Here is a 26,122-nt window from a genome sequence, read left to right as displayed (position 1 = left end):
GAGAATTTTATGTATTAGATATTGTAATATACATAGTTTGATTGTAAATAGGTTTAAAAGCCAGGAGTGCAATTAACAAGATTTTATTTATGCTTAAAATACTTGTGACAAAGATGTTAAATAAATCCTTACCCCTAAACTTCTTATTCGGGTTTGAGAGTATGCATATATAATAAAGTTTTACAAAATATCTCGGACTTTTCTTTTAATAGGGTGAATGTATAGCTGCTGTGACAGCAAAGAGCTTTAAACCTTTTACAACTATTTCTAGTCATCCTATGTAAAGATTATCACTTTGAAATATGTTATACGTTTTTTCTATAGGAATGCGACAGACAAATAAGTTCTGGCAATACAAAGAATGTAAACAAAAAGTAATTTTAATATGAAGTAAACCTAATTTTTAAAAAGCTTTTTCTGATTATATTGTCTTAGCGTTATTAAATATTTCTAAAACCATTGGATAGGATTTAGAATACAACGAATCACCACAGATAAATGAATTGCTTAAAACAATATAAATGTTATCAAAAAAAATAGATTTAATGAAATAAAATAAAAAAAACTTCAAGCATATTGAAAAGATAATTTTGATTTTAATGAAATTATTTACGTAAAAGAATGCACAGAAGATATAATTTATAAAAATAAACACTTAAACAATAAAACAGATTAGTTAAGACACCCATAGATTTGTAATAAAGTTTAAAATATTATAATGACAATAGAAATGATTTTAATTAAAAAAAGTTATTTTTTACGTAATTTTTATGTTATATAGAAAGTAATTATTTTTTCAATACGTACATATTGCGAATATTGTTTTCAAGACGTCTTGTTAGGACAAATATTAGAAAAGATTTATACAAATCGTAAAATGTATTTATGGTTTTAAGCTACCTGATCAGAGATAACGATTGTATTTTTTTAGGTTAAGTCCTTTTTTTCGATAAAACGATAAAATCCTTATAACAATAACACAATTATTTATCTGTGAATCATCATTCTTTAAACGATTCATATTAGACGCAGTTATTACAGCCAGTAGCAAAATACACGAAAAAAAAAAGTATTGTTTTATATTTAGTTAGGCCATACTTATACTGTTATCCATTAATATTTTAATAACTCACTTAAAACATTTGAAAATATAAATAAAGCAAATGTTTACGTAAATCTTTAAGCTTATAAAAATGTAGTCGTGTATAATATATATATATATATATAAATATATATATATAAATATATATATATATATATATATATATATATATATAGTTTTATATATCAAACGAAAAATAACTGAATTTAAATAACAATAAAATAACACGACAGAATTAGCAAGAAAGCTTTGCTAAGCTTGATTCAATTATATTAAGGAGACCGGAAAGTAATGTCGCTTTCTTAAGTTTAATTCACACGACTACATTTTTAACAAGTTTTTATTTATAATCAACAATATATTCACCTTCGTTATCAAAAACCTTTTGCTATCCAAAATACAAATTTTCAATGCCGAAGCGGTAAAAATCAATTGGTTTTTCTGTAAAATATGTCGACAAAAATGACATTACTTTCCGGTCCACCTAATACATTAAACATTTTTATTTAAAATCGTTTAATATACTATATGTATTTTTTTACAAAAATAATTCAATATGTGCAAATTAAACATTATGTGAACATGTTTTTTGGACGCCTATAAAACAAAAGCAAAATTTATATACAAGTAAAACAAATATATAAACATAATAATGTTATCAGGAATTATATGAAAAGGAAAATAACATAGAAAGCTTCTTATGGTTACAAGGATAGGTTAGTACATATGTTCCTAAAAAGAAACAACTTAATAGATAAGAGTCTCTATACAGGTGATTCGCTATAGTGTATATATATCTCTTTTGTCGTAATTTAGTATATGGTATACCTTACTCAAAAGTGTGGCCCATATTCGGATTACTACATATAAAAACTAATTATTCTTTATTATATGTGCCTGTAGAATTTCTGCTGCCTCTAGTTATTGGCCAGGCGCAGTGCAATAGAAAAAAAAGTAATTTAACATATTTCAGAGTGATTACTTTATACAGTGTGATTGGAATTAAATTTAAAAGCTGTCTTTTATTCATATAAACTATATGAGTGAATACTCATATGAGAATATGATATGTTCTAATGCGTATTTTTTAGGTTTCTCTTTTTAAAAATTATAAGTAATTGTTGATATAATTATTATAAACATACCTTTAATAAAATAACCAATAATCAGATATGACCCGAATATTGTTCTAAAAATATCCGTAGCAAATCACGATTGTCACAAATATAATACTTTTTATTGCGGGAGTTCAGTCGTAAATTAATTATCGAACTGTGTTAGGGGACTTATAAAGACGGTATCGCAGACGATAAAAACAATTACAATATGCATAGTTATCAAAGATACGAAAAAATCATTACTTATCGAAATGTGCTTCCATAATCCGTACTTATATTGACAAATAAAAATCATTTTTTTTAAAAGAATTGCATCGGATTTGTGTAAGTTTATCCAGAATAATATATAAGACTATATACATGACTTGTTTGCGAATGCATAGATGATTTTTAATATATCTAGAGGTTTATTTGTGCGGACATAAAACAAAGTTTTGAGAATATCGGACTATTACAACAAAAAGGGGATGAATTTGATAAAAAAATATTTTGTAAACTACACAAAAAATTGGATTTTCTTTAATAACTAAACCATTATGTATATTTATATAATAGAAATTAAGACTGTTCCCAGAAAAGACCTAAATTTATACAGTACAAGAAATACTCAATGCTGGCAACGACGATTTAAATTTGGAACTAAATTTAGCTGTTGTTCCAAATTTAAAATCCATTATATGTATCCAAAAACACAAACGTTCGATGGGAAGTCCGGTCTTGACAATCTTTTTATGCGGAACTGGGCGCTGTTCCGGATCGTAGGTAAATTGACGCCCTGGAATGGATGCTCAGAATCCCGTGAATGGTGCACCGAACCAACGTTTGGATTCTCAAAGAAGTCAACATACAAGAGAGTCGACTGTGCAAATACGAATCCTAAAATTCATTGGACATGTCACTCATAATAAGGACGCATTGAACGTTTGCTGGTGCAAGGCAGAAAAGGAGGCTAGCGATGATAGACAGACATCAAAACTATCACTAATAAGTCTGTAAATGAATTCTCTCACTTCGCCAAACACCGAAATACATAGCTACTCTTAGAGAGTGCAGCAGGGGCACCAGAACCGATCGAGTATGACCACGATCATTCTGACAACAGTGCAGGTATGAAAAAAATAAATTTAAAGGAATACATATTCTTTGTTCTTCTGGAACATATCTTTCTTACCTCTAACTTTGCTTAATAAAACTAGGCGGTCTTATAAGACCGTCTAATTTTACTCTAGCAGTATAGCTGCGAACATTTCAGACTTAACTTTTTTGTACACAAGTTTAGTGCAAATAAAAAGTTACCTATCTATCTAAAGAAAAAAAAAACCTATTTGTAATGAAATTAGTCACAAAATTTGTACTACCATTATGGTATATGTAGCCAATATATGAAGCTTTGCTTTGCTTCTTTTTTCTGCAGTTATGATTTAACAAAATAAAACGAAAAACTTTATTTTAATATGCACTTAATCCCTTATTTGTATCGGGATAGGATTACATTTAAACTTATTTTGTGTAATTAATAGATTTTTGGCATGTTTTCAGGCAATATTTGAGATGATAGGTAATAGGTGTGAAAGCTTTAAAGACTTGAATGTATAGATCATTGGTCAGCAAAATTTAGTCAGCAGATAATAAAAAATTAGGAGTTTTAATATATACTAGTCTAAATTTTTATAACAATTTTTCTTGCTATATTATAATACCATTACGTTATTTATCATTTTGGAAATCATTTAAGGCTAAATAACCAGTTAATATAATTATAATTGACAGCAAATAGACTATACACTCACCTTGTATAGAAAAAACGTTGTCTTACAGGTGAAAAACATGTTTTTTTTATTTTCAGATTCAATTGGGTGATTCTCAAAACCTTCTGCCGCAACATGCATCACAAAATGGCGGTGACGATGACACGGAATCAACGGTCAATCGTTGCGATCAACTTAGCTATGGTATGTAATTAATTTTGATAGTCAACTAAAAATGATCTTTAAAATTAAATTATTTTCATCATCATGACTTACGCTGCCATTATCTATTAACTTCCCGTGACCTGGACTATGTAGTCAGGTCAACAGGTGGAGAATAAGTAAGAAAAGGACCAATATTTCACAGAGAAACACAGAGTCTTTGGGCACTAATCGATGTAACATAACTCCTGAAGATGACCCGTGGAGGAGTAAAACACGTGTTGAGTGATTTGACGGTGGCAGTTGTGTAATTCGCATTGTTTGCTGCATACGCATTTATCAGCGGGCTGGCGGGCGGTGCACTTTGTTGTATGGCTACTACTGCATGTGCGGAAGTGGCTTAATATTGTTCCTTTTCTTACTTAGGATGGACTTCCGCAAGGTAACGCCTGATTCCATTAAATATAGTGGAGAATACCCACGCCGCGTTTTACACCGAGTTTTCCTAACTAGAAAACATTTCATCGACAAGCGCAGTCTGTTGTACGGGCGATGTGGCTCATTGTCACTTCAGATGAGAAATTTTTAGAGCTACGCCAGCCACTTTTCTTTCTGCTGAAGATTTTAAAATTTTTCGTTTCATTATAGTATTATCAATTAATTCTAAAAAAAAATTCAGGTATAAATGTTTATTTTATTATGTCATTATAAGATTGAGTCTATGCTTCTCTCGTCTTTTTTTTATAAATTACCGAGATAATTTATAACCAGTTTGATGTTATCACTAGATTGCTGACTCAACCAGGTAGACACTCTTGTACGACTACCCAAAAAACTAATGAACAGCGGCAATTGACGTCTAACGCCATCTATCGGCACTATTTGAAGTTACAGCGATGAAGTTTTTGTATTTATTTATCATTATAAATAAGAGTTAAAATTATTGAAACAAGATAGCACAAGAAAGCGCCAGATCAAATAATATAATAAAATAATTAAAATTTGATTTGACTCAGATCAAAAAGACCAAGACTGTTTGCAGTGGGAGAAGGATAATGACAGTTTTATTATTAAAGAAGTAATAAATAAGTCAAGATCGAAGAACGAAGGTCATAGTAGTTCAAAGAATTGCTCGTCTGAAACAGCAGTGAGCGGTGCACGTCGCTCGTGCAGCCTGTAGCCGTTAGAGCCTGAAAGTTTTCAAGGAGTTACCACAAGCTGTAGATACGGCGTGGGCCCCCTCTAGTTGTTCCGACGATCTAGATAAGGTCGCGGGGTGTCGCTGGACGCAGGTATCGCAAGACCGATTACTGTAATGATCTTTGGGGGAGGCCTATCCCTTACAATGAGAGACTATAGGCTCATATGATGATGGTGATGATGACAACATGTTCTCATGTCTAGGCAGTTAGTTAATCTATCGCAGTAAAAGTCATGATGATATTGTTTTATTATAAATTGAACAAAAGATTTGAATGTAAAAGTCATCTATACGCTTTCATTCGCGTCTCTTATCTGTTCCGCTAAATACTAGACTGTAAATATTTATGCATCTGAGGGAGCAATAGCATATGCGTCCTATTTGGCAAATGAGACGTGATATCTCGTCTCATGGTAATGAACTACACTGAATCACATTGTTCTAGGTCGTATATTTAGCAGGTGAATGCACGATCATTCTTTATTTTATATGTATGTTAAAGATTTGATGATTTGAATAATATGTTTCTTTTACCAGGTGACGCGATGTTTGCTACGTTTCTCGTAGCACCATTAGTGGTGGGCGTTTGGCGTAGCACATGGGGCATTATGGATATACACAAACAACTTTTTCCTTACGCACAGATATACCTTCTGGGAATAATTATTCACATCTGCTTCGCATTGCTTAGGTTGGTATCATTTATACGATCAATAATATATATAGCTGTTGAGTTCTTTTGGATCTTTTCAGTGGATTTGCATTTCGGTGGTGGCTTACGACTTATATTATTAAAATAACTGACGGTTCAATGATCGCCGTTACTAGGTTTTGCGAAATGTGTTAAGAGTTTTTCAATATAGACTTTATTTTTTGAATCGAACATTAACTAAGAATCATTTATTTTTATATTATACATAATAAAGTAGGATTTGTCAATTGATCATCGACGGCATCATTTTAGTCAAGAACCCTCCACTACTGGAGGCTTAAACGCGACCTGCAACCTGAGTCGTTCAGCGACTTTAAGAAGGTCATATATCTATCTTGGGGGCACACAGGGCTTATCATACATAATATTTCCAGAAACTTGAGGCCTCTGTTCTACATGCTATGTGGTCTGCCCTATACCAAGTTAACTTTCTTATCACCTGGGTTAAGACGCCTACTTTTTTTGCTACTAATTTTAGTGGCATTATAAAAAAAGTATTAGGACAAATATCCACAAAGATCACGTTTAAAATGTAAATTATTTTATCAATATTTACAATTAGAAATTCGTTAATAATAGAATGAGTTTTATGTTCTGAATTTAAAAGTCAAAATCGATTACATCGTCTGTGTATAGGCTCTATCTTTAACACATTCTTGCAATTAATAATCCAGTTGTATTAAAACAAATGATCGTGACGGGTGACTAACAGCTGAATTTCGTGATACTATGTAATATAGAAACTTACTTTGCAATCAATTGTTTCGTTGACCCGGTGCGCGTTGTGATGAAACCATATTTCAGTGATATATATATTTGTTGAATAACATAGATCTTGTTCAAGAATATTAATGTAACAAGTGCATAAGAAATTCACACTACACGCAATGTTCATTTTTAATTATTATTGCCTTTTCGTATGTTTTGTATCTGGTTTGATCTTTGAAACTCGTACCCAACTAATTAGTTAAGAAAGAAGACGCTCTTGCAAGCACTGCACAAGGTATGTAGACATATTTATATATATATACACATTTCAATAGAGATTTCTATTAAGCAGTGCCAAGCGATAGAAGACTGTGACTTGCGAATTTAGATCGCGGGTTCGATTCCGGGGATGCAATTTAAGATTATTCTTCCTTTGTGCATTAATTATATAGGATTGTTACGGCTTCCAGTTTGGACAGCAACGTCATCTGCGTACCATAATACTACACTGCGATCGCTAATCCGCCTTCTAAGGCTGGCGATTATGGTATATCCTTCCATAAATATCTTTGTATAATAATTAATTTCTTTTTCCCGCGGTCACACTATAATATATATAATATATACTTGCGAATAACTTTAGCCATTTCATTCAACTTTTAAAAAAAAATTCTTACTTATACTTTGTGAAAAGGTTTTTTCGATAAAGAAATTTATTAAGTTGAACAGAAACTTGAAAAAAGTTTTCAGAAAATTGAATGACCATTGAATCTTCGAGCGTTTGACAGCTGTATTTAAATGATCGTATAACAGCTGCTTGGATCAGTATTTACCGATCAAAAAATAGAGTATCCATCGATAAATATTGCACATCGACTTTTGGAAAGAGACAATCGGCTAATTTCGCCTTCGTAGAGCACAGTCTCTGTCCTACACTAACTATGTGACGTTTTGTCAGTCGTTGTTTTTCGTGCGACACTGGGTACTATATATTTATTTAATTTACATTTAATCAATAAATACAACGATCACTATAAAATATAAAAGATTAATAGATATTTTTTCTATTAAAATGTAATACCACAATAGCTGCTGAATATACTATACGACAGACTTTGTCCAGAACACTAGCTTTAAATACAAAGTATTTTTCAACAGTGGGGTACCAAGTGGCAGTTCATTAGACTGAAACGTAGTGTAGTCGTTTCAGCCCAAAGACGTCCACTGCAAGGCAAAAGCCTTCCACAAAGATATCTATGATGCATACCATGCATAAAATGTAAATTATGTATCCCTTGTATACCAGGAATCGCAGCGTTTTATTTCCAGGCTACCACAGCTTGTGGTATAGTGTATTTTTTTTCTTCATAGGCTCTAACTTAGATTTTCAATAGGCCCCGTAAGAAGAATCCTGTATCGAGCGTATTCCGAACACCTTGACAAGGTTTTTTGTCCATCTAATAGGTGGACTTTCTTTGCTGTTCTTGCCGATGATCTACTCTCCAGAATCTCAAAGCCCTAACAGCTGGCTATGCTCTCTATTTGACCTGTACATTTCCATTTTAACTAGACTATCCTATGGCTACGTTGGTTACTTTCGTTCGCAAATGAATCTGTTCATTCCAGATTTGATCACGTACAGTAACCCGGAGTATAGCTCTTTCCACAGTCACTTGTTCTTATAAATTTTTAAAAATATGCTTGATTTTCTAGAATCTTCTACAATCTACATCATCTCAGTATTAGCTTCAAAAATCAATAAAATGAACATATTAAGGTGTTCCAATGAAAATTTAATATATATGATTTATAACGCCAGTGTTATTTTGAATAAAACATAAATAGAAGTAATACATTTTTATCAAATCTGAAAATTCACTGATATCCTTAAATCTACTAAAAAAATCCCCTTTCGAATGAGACTTATCATGTGAGTCGAAATTTTTATTTATCTTGACTTACCTACTTAATATAATAATCTTTCGTCGTAACATCTATTTTGACTTTTGATAATAATCGAAAAAAACAAGTGATTTTTTTTTATTATATATTATTGACATTTTTAAAATAATTTATTTATTATCGATTTTTTTACATTTAAATAATACGATTCGTATAAAATAATACATACCACCAAAGATAGTGTTTATTTTTTTGGGACCGGATTAATATGAAAAAAAAAATACTTGTAATAATGTACAACCACATTTACGTTGGAAATGTGTAAAATTAAAATGATAATGTATCCATTTCTGACAAATATTAAACTAACTTTATATTCATTTCTTAGAGACTTCCACCTATTTACTGATACAGTATATCAGAAATAATTACATTAAGATCCTAGACGAATTGACCGAAAAAAGGAATATAATTTAATGGAGTCTGGCGTTACCTTGCAAAAGTCCATCCTAAGTAAAAAAAGGACCAATATTTAGCCACTTCCGTATATGCAGACATGCGAACACAGAGTGTGTTTGGCACTAATCGGTGTAACGTAACTCCTGAAGATGGCTCGTGGAGGGGTGAAACATGTGTTGAGTGAATTAACGGTGGCAGTTATGTTATTCGCATTGTTCGCCGCATTCGCAATTTATCAGTGGGCTGGCAGGCGGTGCACTTTGTTGCACGACTACCACTAAATGTGCGGAAGTGGCTAAATAAAGAGATATAAATCTGAACATTTTTAGAACTGCAATAAAGTCACAGGAATATTTAATATTATGAAATAATATATCTATATCTAAAACTAGAAGAAATAACTTCAAAATAAAAAAATATATTATATAATTGACACTGTTTACATTAATTATTTGGATTAGGATTGCCTTATAGAGGATTTGCAGCAACTTCTTCTGTGTACCATAATACCACAGTGCGATATCCTTCCATAGAAATCTTCTAGAGAGTGCACTACAGTGTCTATAGGTTCAAACAAGGAAGACTAACATATAATATCTGTGGAACGGTTTAATAATATATTTTTCTTCTACCGGAATATAATTATACGTATCCATATATAAAATTCATGAACAAAAAAATCCTTATAAAAATATAACAGTCTTGTCGTACAATAAAATGGAAGTTAATAGTTTTGTGTAAATTTGAAAATCGGAAATATATTTATACAATTGACAACCAAGCGGAACGAAATTAAATTTAGTACAAAATGAAACTAAGAAATATATCGCATCTTTTGAAGTATTAACACAATGTTTTCATGTTACAATAAATATCTGACGGTAGTACTTCAGATGTCTGGCGATAGGGAGATAAAATAATGAATAATAAAATTGATTTTGATGCGATAAGATATTGCAGAAAAATAACATATTTTAAAATTCCAAGTACCAATCTCGCGAATATAAAATCTCGTCTTGATTGACGTCTTTATCTTCACTATACGTGAGTAATGTTTGTCACCTAATGCAAATGTGTTAGTAACCTTTTTTAATATCTAAATTCAATATTCTTATATTAATTTAAACATTAAACAAATGCAAATAAGTATTTTACGAGGTCAATGACACCATTGTTAGGGTCATACAGACTTTGTTTTTATTATAAATAATTTAGCAAAGGCCTTTGGTTGATTCTTAAATGTTTATCTAATTCTATTGACTTTTAAAAACACGAAACACGTAAACCTTATTTAACTTTAAATATATTAAAAACATAACAGTTAATATTGCAAAGCAACTATAGAATTAAAATATACAAAACAAATATTGCTTTGATATTCACCGCTAAAACTGTGATATTATTCATTGACTTAATATTATTTCGTAATGATAACAAAAGACAGCTTAACTTTGAGCTGTTAATATGTGTTATAAAATTAACAACAAACCATTGGTTGGCAATCCACATTAGAGTCGCTCAACGAGAAATTAATAGGACAATACTTGGGTTTTCTCTGCTAGATCGATTCATGAATAAGATAATCCGTAGAGGAAGAAAACTGACAAGTAGAAGTAGTAGTGGGCAGACCCCATAGTGTATAGAAGATATAACCTCAGTTGCCTCCAAGTTTTGGACTGGTGATCACAGACAGGCAGGCGCAGAGTATGATGACTAAACAATCTGTGCTGCAATGTGACCAGATACCCTTTTTAAGGTCGTCGGAAGATGCTGAATACAGGCTAGTTGTAGTTGGTCTTATTGGAGATCCATAAAAGCCTTTGTTCAGGAATAGATGACCTACAAATCCAAATTATACAAACAAACATTACGTTGAATTTAAAACTGATTTTTAATGTTTACCTAATATTATTACAAGTTACATTAGCGGTTACCTGTAACTATGTCACACTATAGTTGTAAAGCAAGATAAATAACAGCGATAAAATAGATATATACATATGATATTAATAATTTATTTATCGATGTAGCTATGTATAAAATCTTATTAAATATTGCCAGACACGTTTTAATCTAGATTTCAAATCTTTGAACGTAGATTCAGATAATCGTTATATCAGCTAATAAACACTCACTGTAAGGCATACGTCTCCCCAAATATCGTTACGATAGCGATCTTGGACTGGTGATTAAATACATCGTCTTTCCATGACGTTAACTAGGTTTTTTTTTTAATGGAATCAGGCGTTACCTTGCGGAAGTCCATCCTAAGTAAGAAAAGGACCAATGTTCACCCACTTCCGCACATGCAGTGGTTTATGTTTTTTTTTTTTTAAAAAGACCCCCGCTATTGGGGGCCTCTCGTTCCCCTATCTTAGGTGGGACAGGGACTTATTTTTCAATTTATTTTTTCACAGTTATTTTTATTTTCATACTCTTCTGTCGTTCATCACATACTCTTTCGGTCTTGTCTGTCTTTCGTGCTACATTTCTACTTTCTTTCTCGTTCGCTCTATTCGTCTGACATTCTTCCCTTTTTTTCTTTTGACATTTAATTTGTAATTTTGATTAACATTTTCTTATCATTGTAACTTATACTATAATTATCACATATTTGTTCTCTTAGCCTTTTATTTTGTTTTATCTTTTTTATAAATTGTTTGTTTTGTTTCTTTCAATCGCTTTTTTGGCGATTTCTCTGCATAGGGATATAAATGTCGTTTTGTTTTCGCCACCAATCAGGGAGGGTATTGTCTCCTCCCTGATTTGAACCCCAGACCGGCACTCGAAGCCGAACCGGAGTCCCCCGAATGCGGGACACCGGGCCACAAGGTGGATCACGGTCTGGTCCACGCCCGGTTCACAGAAGCACGAGGGGTCCTCCTTGAGCTTAAACCTATGAAGGTACTCAGAGAACCCCCCGTGCCCCGTGAAGAGCTGGGCCGAGACCGCGTCCACCTCGATGCTGCGGAGCACGCGGTAGGCTGACGGCGTCCGGGAAAAACATCCTCGTTACCGAAGCCGTCGTTCCTTCCACATACCTCCTGTTCCATTCGTCGAGCGACTCCAGTCTCAGTTGCCGCTTGACGAATGAAACAGGGCATCTCTCGTACTCTGGTCGTCTTTTACTCTTCAGGGCCGCTTCCTTGGCCAGCTGGTCCGCCCTCTCGTTCCCCTCCGTCCCCGCGTGCGCTTTCACCCAGAACAACCTTACATCCTTCCCTTTTTCTCTCGCTTTCATTACATTCTCCTTCACTCTTAACGCTAAGGGATGGAGGGTGTCCGATCTTGCGACAGTTTCGAGAGCGGACCGCGAGTCGCTCAGTACGGCGCAGACTTGCGCCGACTCGCCGGCCGCGTACCCTGTTGCCTCAGCTAGAGCCAGCAGCTCTGCCTGGTATACGGTGCAGAAGTTGCCCAACTTGAGTTTCTAGTGGTTTATGTTACACCGATTAGTGCCAAACACAGACTCTGTGTTTGGCACTAATCGGTGTAACATAATTCCTGAAGATGCCTCGTGGACGGGGTGAAACACGTGTTGAGTGATTTGACGGTGGCAGTTGTGCGATACGCATTGTTTGCCGCATACGCATTTATCAGCGGGCTGGCGGGCGGTGCACTTTGTTGCACGACTACCACTGCATGTGCGGAAGTGGCTAAATATTGGTCCTTTGCTTAACTAAGTTAACTAATTAGGTTGATAGTACGACTAATGGCTGGGGGGGACATACCAATGCCGCGTCTACCGGCTAAAAATAGACTAATAATTAATAATGATAATTGTTGTTTTTAGATCTTATCTCCTATCACGGTCGACAGCAGCGTCATCTGAAAACAGTCGAATACAATGGTTAAAAGAGAGAGTGCTGTCAAGAATCTATACGTATATTTTCTCCTTGTCCTGTATAATGCACTGGCGAGGCGGTTGGGGTTTATTTGACGCCGTCGTTGCTATGATAGTGTCTGATGAAAATGACATTCATAGGTACGTATTTGTCATATCACTTGTAATAAGTAGGGATTCATATGATAATTCAATTCAAACATTGTGTATTGTATAAAGTATAAAGAATGAGGAAATCCGTGGAGAAACAAAAGTGATTAGCAGTGGTCAAGTCATATAGTACGCAGATGAAATAGCTACTGCAGACCATGAACAAATGCAAAGTAACGTAACCAATAGGTGGATAGATGTTATAGTTTAGTTCGTTGGTAAAACGCTGAATAATGTCTTCCAACAGGTCCTTATGTAAATCTATAATTGATAGCTATGTCCAGTAAAATACATCCAAGGGATGAGATCATGATAAAGAAAGTATTTTCAGTGAATAAAGATAGAACTAGGGTGTTCAACTGCAGGCCTTGGCGACGGATTCGACTTGATCCGTCACATCTATGTCCAGATCTTGTGGCACGTGTATTAAATGTCGCGTATTTATGACGAGTGAGAAACTGCAGCTCTATTCAAAAGGAATCGAGGCAACATGCCACTACCAATAGTATACGAAGGCAGTTCTGTTGTTTTAACAAAAAGCGTCAAAGAAGACTATAGGGTTTTAGTTGGTAGGAGTCCGGCATAACCTTTTCGTTAACCCCGCAGTGGAAGCGTTTCTTATGCAGGATTTACCTTCAATAAAAAACAACACACAACAACAGCCTTTTCCTTCAAGTCTCTCATCTCCATCCAAAAATTGTCCGGTAGAGATCGCCTCGAGTGTTAAGTCCGCACGTTGCACCGCCTCTGCATAAATTGTTTAATTTTTTGTTATTATCTTTGCTTTTTTTGATTACATTTCCTTCTAGATGTATTTTTATAGATTTTGGTCTACTATAAAATGTAAATAAATTAATAAATAAAGAGATTGTTCAACCTATTAATGATATTTGTGTACACAAACAATTGTTAGTAAGTAAATAAGATCGTCATGTCCTTATGTGCGAACGTCTTTTGGTGCGTTTGCCATTTCGTTTTCCAATCCAGAACAGCCTACTCCCGGCTGCCATTTTTTCTGCTCGCCATGAGGCCTGCTTATAGGCACTTCAATTTATTGTCCCCCTGAGCTATATAGATTATTTCATTCGTCTAAGAGCATGTGTTTAAATATCTTTTAAAACAAAAATAATTTAATTTTATTCAGGCCTGTATTGATAGCTGCCCTCACGGTGTTGTTCTACGTTTGCATGCTGTTTCTTCGATCTGCCAGGAATATCCTCGCGCCACCGTACTTCGTGGTGACTGACGGAAAAGAGCCGACTTATGAATTTACAACGAGATTCCGTAAGAGGATGCAGGTAAGTTGTTTTAAAATTAATTCTTCTTACAGTTTTAAATTTTTAAATACTCTTTATTATTATGATTATAATAATGAAGAGTATTATATTATATTAGTTGGTAGGCGCCCCTTGCAAGGTATATGCCTCACCCAAAGATCAGTAGTAGTCCAGCAGTAGAGAACAGGCCTTGCGATCTTAGGTCGCGGGTTCGATTCCGGGGAGTACTATATATAATTCACACTGTGCATTAACCATATAGGATTCCCACAGTTCACAAAAGATTTTCTACAGGATGGGCACCATCGCCTTCTGCATACTCTAATGCCACACTGCGATCGTCTACCCGTCTATCAAATAGGGCGATTACGGTATATCATACCACAGATATTTTCAGAGGAGCCCTGTTCCTTATATTACTGTTAGTAGGTTTAAAAAAAAGTTCGGCCACATAAAAGATTATCAAATGTGATTTTAAATCATGTTGTAAATCTCTAAACTGCTACAAATATCCCTTTACCCTTGAAGATAAGTACCTAAATAACACAAAATATACAGTACTTTACCTTAATCTTTCCGACTTATACCTTAAATCGCTGCGTTTGATAACAGCATACATAGATAAATCGATTGACCCAGCTATAATGGGCAAGAAAACGGCAGGGACTTCAAGTAGCAACTTCCTATAGACCGCTGACTCTGCCTTGACCCTGCTGACAACTAAAGGAAACTATATACAACAGTGTTGCCAAGGAAATGATGCTTGGTTATTTGCTATACATATATAAATTCACAAGCTGTATCCCGCGACTTTAACGACGAATTTTAACAAAAAATACTTAGTGGTTCTTTTTTTAAATATGCCGGACATGTATTTGATAATCTACCTAAAATTGTCATGCGACCCACATCTCGAAACGTCATCATTTGTTCACTGTTTTCGTTTCAATTTGAATCAGCATGAACTGTCACGGCCATATATGAGTTCCATTGGAATGACAGTGACGCAATCTGTCAAAAATTGATCATACTAACTTAGAAACCTTCGCAGGTTTATACGCCACAACTTTGTTCATTCCACTAAAATATGTATGTGTGTGTATATATATATATAAAATATGGATAGATAGAGATACATACAGTTAAGAATTAAACAACAGCGATTTTACCATAAATACTTACATTTTTTATGCGAATATCATCGTAAGTGAAAACAGATACATCGAACAAACAGAGACATGGCCTCTGTTAGTTCTTGTAGGTTTTTGATCTAAATGAAACTGTTTAACAACGTCCTCTTCGTCGACGTTTCAGCTCCCAGATTCCCACTGCTAAGCATAGGTCTCCCTGAAAGATTTCTATGGTGGATATACAATTATCGCCATGCTTGGCAGGCGGGTTGGCGATTTCAGTGAGGTATTATGATCCTTACAGGACGCTGCTGCCCATCCTCTTGAAACTTATTAGTGAGCAGTGGCAATTCATTAATATCAATTATACAGTTTGAATTATATGTATATATTTCAACATGTGTATATATATATAATGTTGATGCATATATTAAATAATCTTACGACTGTATTATGTCTGCAGGACTATTTGTAATATTTTTTATTCTATGTTAGTTTTTTGTACGTTAGTTCTTCGATGTTTACGAACGTAATGTAATTATTTTACATATATTTTAAATGATCTTTTAATTTTTATAAATGTAAGATCGTATAAATTTAGATTTTTTTGTTCTCTGTTACTCTAGTTTAGTTCTTCAAAGTTTTTTTTTAATATTTTTTTTATATATTACACAATTTTACGACTTTATTATAGGTTTAAGATTGTTCCGATTTCAATTGTTAATCTTGTATTTTTCAATATCTTTTAGATAAGTTCTCATATATTTTCACTCGCGATATAGATTCTTTTGTCTTATTTTAAAGGTTCTTAAATTCATACAAAATTTGATGGCATATTATTAAATAAATAAAGTATAACCTAAATAATTTGATGAAGAAACGATTATGTGCATTTTTTTCCATTTAAAGCAATAGTTGTGCATATTTTGAGAGTAAAGTATATATCTTACCGTAGGAACGCCTACTGCTCATCGCTGTGTAAGAAAGACAAAAGTTTATCATAAACATAAATTCATTGTAGAACAAAGGAATACATTTTTACATTGAAATATTTCATAATATTGCGAATATTTATATAAAGATTACCTCTTTCGATATTTTAAATTAAATTATATTTACAGATAATTATAGAACAATTAAAAGATTGCACATTTGCTTTAAGTATTTAATTTTGTTTAAAAGTAGGTTTTTTTTATTTAACCTACTTTCAGATTAATTTAAAAAAAATTATAAAGATTACATATTTAGATTATATTTGAATATTCAAAGCTAAGATTGTTACATCGTCCAACCATGTGCATTTAAAATTACTAAACCTAACTACTTTTTTTTGTTCTGTCTGCATTAAATCTAGCTAATCTTAATAAAGGATTGTCAAGATATTTTTTTTAAAATTAAAAAAAAACACGTATTCCGTTCGCATCGAGACGAGTCAAATGCGTAGTTGGGACTGGTCCGTCTGCCGAAATTAGCGTATCTTCATCGCGATTAGGCGACCAAAATCGTATTACCGCAGATAGTGTTGGCTCGCGATAGTTGGTAAATACCCGTTATCAGTGCAAACGGGAGAAAGCGGGCGGCGTTTAAAAGCGGGGAGACGCGGCCGGCGTGGCATCGGGGCGTGACGGAGCCGCAGCGCGGGACGTGCGATAATGCAATTAGTGGCGATGTGCGCTTGCATGGGTCTCGGCGCTCACTCGTAGCAGACATGCGTGGAAGCACTGCGGGCTTGGCGGACACGCTCGCGGGCGGATCCCGAGCGCACGCCGCACTGCTCGAGATCGCAGACTCACTTTTCGCTAGCATCGTCGTCGCGCCCGCCGTCGTCTCCTACTGGAAGTCCACATGGAGCCTCATGGACATTTACGTTCTCCCGGACTACCCGGTCAGCAGTGCCGCCGCCTGCGCGATCTTCGGCCTGTGCTGTGATCTATTTCTGTGCGTTTTCCAATCCAAATTGGGCAAGTTTCTTCGGCCAGACCAAGGCCGGCTGACATATTACGTGCTATCCAGGCTATACACGTATGTAGCGGGTGTGGCTTGCGTGGGCGCATGGCGCGGTGTGTGGAACCTCCTCAATGAGTGCACGGGTGATAGCGCGAGGACTTTACTTTCCACGACCGGTGCAGCAACTCTCTCGTTGGCCGCGCTTCGGGCACTACGGAACATCAGCGCAGCGCCCTTCGCCATTGCAGTGGACGGGCCACGGGACTACTTTGATGTTCCGACCATGTTCCGAACGGTTAGTATAAACGGTACCAATATACATCATCATTAAAATTATAATTAAATGCTACACGGTGGTGTAAACCGCGTAGCAATTTCGTAGCATAATTTGCTACGAGAAATTTCATTAGGTAAAAATAATTCGTAGCTTTCTTTAAAACAACGATACCGGATAATTACGACTCCTTTACATGCGTAATTTCACTGATTATTATTTTACACTAAGTTTTGTATTTTTTTTTAAATATCACATTCTAAAAATAATAAATTTTCGAAATATTCATGACGCATGGTTATATCCAGTTATATTCAGCCAGGCGGTAGTCAAATACGGTTTATATTATTATTGCGTACAATAAATCAGTTATATCATAAAACAACAGAATTATATTAATTTATTGCTTTATTCGTCTCACCTTATGATAACACGATTTTAGACAAACTGTTACTATGTGTGTTATCTAAATTTAAATAACGATTTTTTATTTAATTTTCAAAGGTTACTATTAGCGCGGTATATAAAATCTGTATGTAAATAATTATTCAAATTCACTAAACATAGTTATAACTAGTAGAGCACGTTGATTTTATAGAAGATAATTCAAATCAAAACTATTTTGTTAATTAGTTTCTATTTACTTTTCTTGGCCTAATTAGGTAATGTTTATATGAATTTTTATGGCTAAAAATTGCCAGACAAAGGCATAAACGTTTAAATGGATTTTAAGAAAACAAAGTTTTATTACCTCAACTAGAGACAAATTGTGACGTTTGGTTTTGCTCCGTATTTGACTTGTTTCTTTTTATTTTTGTGCTACAATATCAAAAATATTTATACGTCTGATATTTTATGAGGATAGTATATTAAAATGTTATTAGTGATTATGTGATATGATTTTCTGTGACCAGTAACACTGTATAGAAATATAAAACATACATCTTATTAACGTAATTTTTATACTAAGTTGTAGTTTCAAATCGGAACACAATAATCTTTGCGCACCGTTCGACAGTAGGTGAAGGTTAAATTGTATCCATTTAAACTCATTTTTAATTTTACGCGTGGAAATAGTTATACATACTCACCCGCCTTTGTAACGATGGGTTATGTCATACTTGCAGTGACTAAACCCTCACGATTTTCTTCCATCATTACTGTATCGGAAGCGCCCTAGGTACGTTTCTAGTCCTATCTCGGTCGAGAAAAAAATCTAGTGCATCTTACTTCGCGACCTTTCCACCTAACATGGACAACGGACTCCCCAAGTCACTGATAGTCCAATGGTACCTAGAGAGTGAGCTCTTACAAGTGCAGGCGATCCTCAGCCCCTTGCAGCAAATCTGGTCTTGGCTCCTTCGCTCGATCGATGACCATTTTCCAAAGGCCCACCACTATCGTATCCGTGAAAGTAAAAGCAGATGCTTCTACTTTTACTCTGAAGAGTGCCTGCAATGGTCCTGCCGCCTAGGGTTGTGGGTTCTTATTTTCACTGCAGGTAACCTGCTCAGGAGAAGAGATGGATTACCTGAAGAGAAACTACTGAATCTTATTAGTACCTTGCTGCAATCTCCTACCGCAGAACAGCTATGCTGTATATTTAAAGTTCACAGATTTTCGAACAAGTCGAGGTCTTCGTCTTCGTTTATATCAAATAGATACAAAATCAAAATTCGATACATTCTTTTTACAATTTTATAATTATCTGATCATCTAATCCATTGCGTTATACGAGTACATTAGTACTCAAACAAAAAATTATGTTTTGTTATAATGTTGTAATCTCTAAAAATACTATTTTTAGAGATTACAAAATGTTTTTTAATAATTTAGTGGTAATAAACTAAAATGTGTCCATATATGTATCAAGGTGAGAACTAAATAAAAAAATCTGTTAGACAGAAAATCTGTTTCCAGTTTAAGTATTGCAAAGAAAACCACATTCTCTGATTGCTTACTAAATATTTATGAATTTATGAATATTTCGTCACTGAATTTTTTTTCGTTTCAAAAATTCAAGAAAATATCAGTTAATATTTTTCAATTTTAATTTGATTTTTTACACACTACTAGTTAGTTTTGCACTTGAAATCATATATACAACAACTTTTTCTTACATTGGTCAGAAAGAAAAAAGTTAAAATACTAAATTTAAAATTTGAACTTTTTCTTCATAAATTGTTATATACGTCATGGAAAATAATATTATACGTGAGCTTCTGTTTTATTATCGCTGACCAAATAATATATTATAAAGATCTCCCTGATTGGCTGTAATACACATATTGGCTGACCAATGACGTTTCAGATATTCGAAACAGCTTTTGTTTGAACTATTAGTCATGTAGCGTTCATGTAAAAACGCTTCGTATCACTGTCCACTACGGTCACAATGTTATGTTTTAAATAGTTATTGCGCGTTCGAAATTTAAATAGAACGAGGATTTGAATTCGAGCGCAGCCATTAAAGCTACTGTTATTTTTGAATTTGATTTTTGAAAATCGAAAACGTACGGGTGACAGATCACTACCACCTGCTAATCTCGTATATTGGCGATTCTTACGGTCTCTAAGTCTCACGCCTAAACAGGTCGTGGCAATTTCTAACTACCGTCTCGTAAACAACATCCTTTGTGCATTCAACAGTCCTGGCACGGCTTAATACAGCCGCCGGAACATTTTGCACCACGACACTACGGTATCACTCTTCATTCCATTCATCACTCGTTTAGTGTTAATAGATTGTTAGTGAAAATATAACTTGTGTTAAACGTCCAATATAAATACTACACTCATATTAAACCTTTATATTTAGTTATATATATTTCAAAGTCTTATATAGCCACTATTTTATTAATGTTTTTAGGTAAAATAATCTGTTATAAGACCTATTTGCTTCATTACTTTTTGGTACAAAAACATTACTTAGTTCCGTATTGAGGGCAAGATAAGATACTATAAATTAGAGGAACAAAGGTCAATATTGTACTTACAGGTTCTATTGAACACGTAAAATTCCATTAATACTACACACTCTCTCAACACACCGCACATTTACATGAACATTTATTATTTTATCCTGTTTCTTTTCATAGGTGCAGACCACATTTGTAAAATTGACCATATATACATACTATACATACTTTCCTTACAACATAGTTCTTCTTGAACTTTCGGTGTAGGTTGTAAGCTCTCATTATTTATTAAGGAATTCATTATTTCAGTTTGTCCACTGCTGGGCATAGATTTCTGCTAGCGATTTCAAATAAGACCAGTTTAATCGGCATACATACAACGTCTACCGAAGACCTTAGCAAGATCTAGCTAGCTTGTTGGTCTACTCCAGAATCTAAAGACCTCAACGGCCATCTTTTCTGCTCTGTATGTCACTGGCAGTATAACTTGCCAGTTACTTTTATTCTTATATCTAATCATTTTATAGCCTTCTCCATAGCTCGTTAAATAGCTATGAGCTTGAGCTACAGATGTCCAAAGTAAGGAATCCGCTTCGCTAACACATACTAGTTGTATGCCTTAAAATACAAGAATAAAATATATTGCAATCGTATTTATATAATACATACATACATTGAGTCATATAGAATCAAAAGCAGCTAAATCTACATAGTGTCAAATTTGACTTGAGTTCAACATCTAAAGCAGCTCTATACCCTGTACAATCATACAATACCTGTATATATCATTTAAGAAGTCATCTCAAAATCAAAATCATATTGATGATTATACAGACAGAGATGACAAAACATCTTACAGGTATGGAAATAGTTCCATGCTTGTAAGATGCTTTGTTTTAATAATATCTGCCTGGATTTTACTACTTTTGAATCTATAAGCCTCAAATCTAGAATAATTAAATGCATTGTATATGTAAATCCATTACAGTTTACGCTACAGTTATAATTATAATAAAAGCGTAAATAAATTTTATCACATCATTTTTGGTGATACCAATTTTTGTTTTTCCTTCTTTTTTATTTATTTTAGGATCTTTATCGTAGTAAGAAAACCTTATTAAATTCTGGTTTATAGTATATTGTAGCTAGTAACTATCAGGTTACATAATGACTTCGGCAAAACTACCATACTTTATTTATATATTTAAAACTTAGAAATTAAACTTTAGACCTTTTCTAAAAGGGAATGTTTAACTCGACGTCATGTGTAATAGGAAATCTTAAAATAAGTATTAATATTATAGTATAATCCATTTCTTAACTTTACGTATACATCATTTCTAAATTAAATATACATACATATATATGTATATATATATATATAAATATATATAATAAAAATGAGAAAATTCTGATCTATTTTTCGCTGTCATTGATAGATTTAAAAAAGTATATAACTAAAATTTAAAATGTATACATAAAAGTAAGTTCCATTACAAAACATTACGTATTACATATACGTATATATTTGTAATAAAACATATTACAATTATTACGTAAAAATGTATAAACAAGCGAAACAGACTTGTTTTTTTAAAAAAAAAAAAAAACAATTTAACAAAATTATCACGGATAATAAGGGTAAGCTTAAACGGACAGAGGTATTAAAGACAATCGATGCATGTTAATACGTTAATTACGTGTTTAAGTTATCAAAAACACTGCTATTGCACAGCCTCGGCACGTGCACGATAACGGAGAATTAAAAATAAGTACATTTTTTTTTTGATTAAGAACAATTGTATTACGCGGATATAAGTCGAACAATAAGACACTTGTAACGATAAATAATCATATTGTTTTTAATTCTTATATTCAATAAAAAATTATTATTCAGGTAATGACGTCGATAAGATGTATTTCTTATTGGAATCAAATTCAGTCTAACACCTGAGAATAACAGATGAAATAAAGTAAGTAGGTGTTGAAATTTCGAAACATAATTAAATGAACTTGGAGTTACTAAAGTGAAAAAACTATTGCTAGTTTTCTTAGTATTTATATAACTGATTAGCTGTGGGGTTGTTATTGACAGCAATATAATTGAATGTGAAAAATCTTCCATTTTAAAAAAAAAACCTTATGATTTAATTTTTTTTATCAAAAACAGTTCTAATTTAATACATAAAATTCCTTTTAATTCCAAAAAAATAACCAAGATTTAAATAAGAATTAATAATTAGATAACATACTTAATTCCATATTTCTTCTGTTTATATAGATATAAAAACACCAGCTGTTCCTTTAGCTTGTCGTAGCCTGTATTGCTTTTATGGTAAGAAAAGGACCGATATATAACTACTTTCCCATGCAGCAGTAGTCGTGCAATAAAGTGCACCGCCCGCCAGCCCGCTGATAAATGCGCATGCGGCAAACAATGCGAATTACACAACTACCGCAGTAAAATCACTCCTTCCACCACACTTTTATGTGTATAATTTTATTAAATTTATTCTTGGTAGTTGTATCATGACAAATATTTTGGTCAAGTTGTAAACCTATAAGAGCTCTAGTTTGTAAAATATACATTTCTGTTAATGTATGCCCCTTCAACTGCGGTTGTGGATAGAATTTCTTTGAATACATTCTTAGCTGATATCTGCTTGACTAAAGAAATATTTATGTCAAGTTTTAAATCTCTAAAATTTATGATTCCAGAGATATCGTGATGAGTCATTACGTAAGTGAAAATTATGTATCTATATAGAGATATAAAAACTTAGGTACATATAATTTCGCGTTAGTGTGTGTGTTATACCTTTTCCAAAAATTTGAAAGTAGATAATCCTTTAAGCGTGTGTCGGCTTAATTGATAATCATGTACGAACATATTTATTTTTAAGGGTTTAACTAATTACGGTTGCAGCAATTAATTAATTATCGCACTATTTTTGCGACCAATAAAATGATTATGTCAGAAAACGTTTTTTTAGTCCATCGTAATCAAAAACATTACTCCAATATGAAGCAGAATTTTAAATTGTAAGCCAAAAATACTCGTATAAATGTGAATAAAGACGAATAGTCGTCACATTGAATAGGCAAATGGAATCGTAATACAGTCTTCGACCATAATATCTGTGAAAAAAGAACTAAGCTGTATTGCAAATACATACATATATATATATGTGTGTGTATGTGTGTGTAAAGATTAAATAAAGTTATCAAAATGGCACAGAAAAGTTGGCCGCTGGAGCCTTAAGGTTGTGAATAGACGACGCTGTTAAGGGCGTTAGAAAATGCTTGATGTATCATCCCCAACTGGACCTATTGGAGAGCTTTGGCAGAATACTGCGTCTAGTAACATTTTATGGATTCTGAACCACATATAATGTTTAAAATAAAGGAGCTAAAATAATTTAGAAATTAACCACGCCATGTTTAATGTTCGTTATAATAATTTTGATCGAAATCTCTAAGAACCATTTAGTTACTTATTTATTTACACTTTATTCTACACTATAGATAATAACTAAAAAACAAAGAAACAAATTATATACAGGTACAAGAGGCAGTATTATCGCTCGAAGCGATCTCCGCCCTACAACCTTCGGATGGAGTTGAAAAAGATGAAGGAGAGGGTAGTTTAGGATGTACATACACACATACATTACTATACTCACATACATATATACAAAAATACGATTACACATTTAATTACTGTTCTATAACCATATAGTCCTGTCTCACTTTGTTGTGGATCGCTCCCAGATCAGGACACGTTTGGAAACCTCAGAGTTTAAAGTTAAAAGATGCAAATATGGACGAACTCAATTTGTTTTTTTCTATGAAATTGGTCTCTTACTGCATTTTATGACGCATGCAAGTGATCATTATAAATGTAGCTAAGTATATAAGAATATGAGTAAATGTTTACTATCTATATAAATGAATAAAATTGCGTATGTACGTATACATTTTACTACATGCATAAGGATGTATATACGGTACATACACTAAAATTATTATTATTTTTAATATTTAACTGTCTGTGTGTTTTTTCCGGCTAATCTATGAAAAGACTGGATCGATTTTGACGGTGCTTATACTGGCAGGCTGAAGTGATAAGGAGTAACTTAGGCTAATTTTATTTCAGAAAAAATCTTTAGTGAAGAAAAAAACAATAAAGTAAATAATTATTTTTTTTTGTTAAATTCCACGCGAAGGAAGTGGCTGGCACAGTTAGTAATAAAAGGGTTTAATCACTTAGTAAAAATAAAAAAAATATTTGGAAATCACTTATTTTCAAATAAACCAAAATTTTATACGATCTCATTATTTTTGCGTCATTATAATTTCAACATAAATTTATACGGTGGTATGTTGAATAATAAATTAGCATATCACTTTAATAAATTTTACGTAATTTTACTTATGATCAGTGATTGAAGAGCGGTAGAAGATGAGACTTGTTTCAGTACGTCGCGGGTTCGATTTCCGAGATACAATATTATATAATTTACACATTGTGCAATAATTGTACATGATTGTCACAGCTAACAAACAAGTTTCCAAAGGATGGGCAGCAGCATCCTCTGGGTACTATAATACCACACTGCGATCGCCAACCCGCCTGCCTAGCGTGGCGATTATGGTATACCACCCATAGATATCTTTGGGGGAGACTTATACCTTGCGGTGGACGTGTATAAGCTTAAACGACGATATGGTCTTGCTAGCACAGGAGGTCTAACCATAAGGTAGACGGACAACCTTCTTAAGGTCGACGGACGCTGGAGGTAGACCACTACCAACCAGTTTTATTGAAAATTTATGGGAGACGCCTATGTCCAGCGGATGAAATGATATGCACGAACTATAGCTTACAGGAGTTAAAAGAAACAATAGCAGTAGATTCTATAACTTGGTTTCCTGACAACTAATAGTGCAGGGTCAGTAACAGTTGGTATGATTTACAGAGCAGCCGCGAGATGGCACTCTACGTCCTGGACTGCATATTCTCCGTCACGATCGTGGGTTCGCTGGTGGTCTTCGTGTGGCGTGGGTCCTGGGCGCTTCTCGACATATTCCTCTACCCTGACGATCAAGTCCGGTCTTTTTGGACATCATTGGTAAGTTAAATTATTTTCTGCATTCTGCATTTATAAATGCTTATGAAACATAAAAATAATTCTCATATAATGTTGATCGCCTTCTGAAAATCAGCATAAAGCATTATACAGTACTTAAAGCAGAAAAAAATTAATGAAATTAAAAAAGTTTATTTTAAAATTCAAGATGGTTACAGGTTTAGATAACAATTCCTACTTTTGCAAGTTTGAATATGTGATCCAAAAAATAATTCTTTTTGTATATATCTGCTTATCGATACTCATTGAAGCCGCCTTCATAATTTCTTAACATGAAATTACTTTACATAAACATTCATTCGATCAATGTATCCTTATCC

At 33.5% G+C, this 26,122-nt stretch overlaps 1 protein-coding gene across 2 annotated transcripts in view; it reads left to right on the top strand.

Annotated features, from left to right (window-relative positions):
* Nucleotides 1-26,122, top strand: part of fusl (fuseless) — a 49,085-nt gene that overhangs the window by 7,660 nt on the left and 15,303 nt on the right. The window contains exons 2-6 of one of the 2 annotated variants that reach the window (XM_068776748.1): nt 4,067-4,172; nt 5,869-6,022; nt 12,906-13,097; nt 14,251-14,404; nt 25,632-25,784. In XM_068776748.1, coding sequence (XP_068632849.1) covers nt 4,067-4,172; nt 5,869-6,022; nt 12,906-13,097; nt 14,251-14,404; nt 25,632-25,784 — 759 coding nt within the window. Of the gene's footprint in view, nt 1-4,066; nt 4,173-5,868; nt 6,023-12,905; nt 13,098-14,250; nt 14,405-17,134; nt 17,756-25,631; nt 25,785-26,122 lie in introns of those variants that run through there. The other variant, XM_068776749.1, reaches the window with a different exon arrangement.

The sequence above is a fragment of the Battus philenor genome, unplaced genomic scaffold (assembly GCF_028537555.1).
Source record: "Battus philenor isolate CCGP_79_NKW_IND1 unplaced genomic scaffold, ilBatPhil1.0.hap1 SCAF_12, whole genome shotgun sequence".
In the NCBI taxonomy this organism is placed as follows: Eukaryota; Metazoa; Arthropoda; class Insecta; order Lepidoptera; family Papilionidae; genus Battus; species Battus philenor.
The sequence above is the reverse complement of the archived record's forward strand: the minus strand, read 5'-3'. Positions and strand labels throughout refer to the sequence as shown.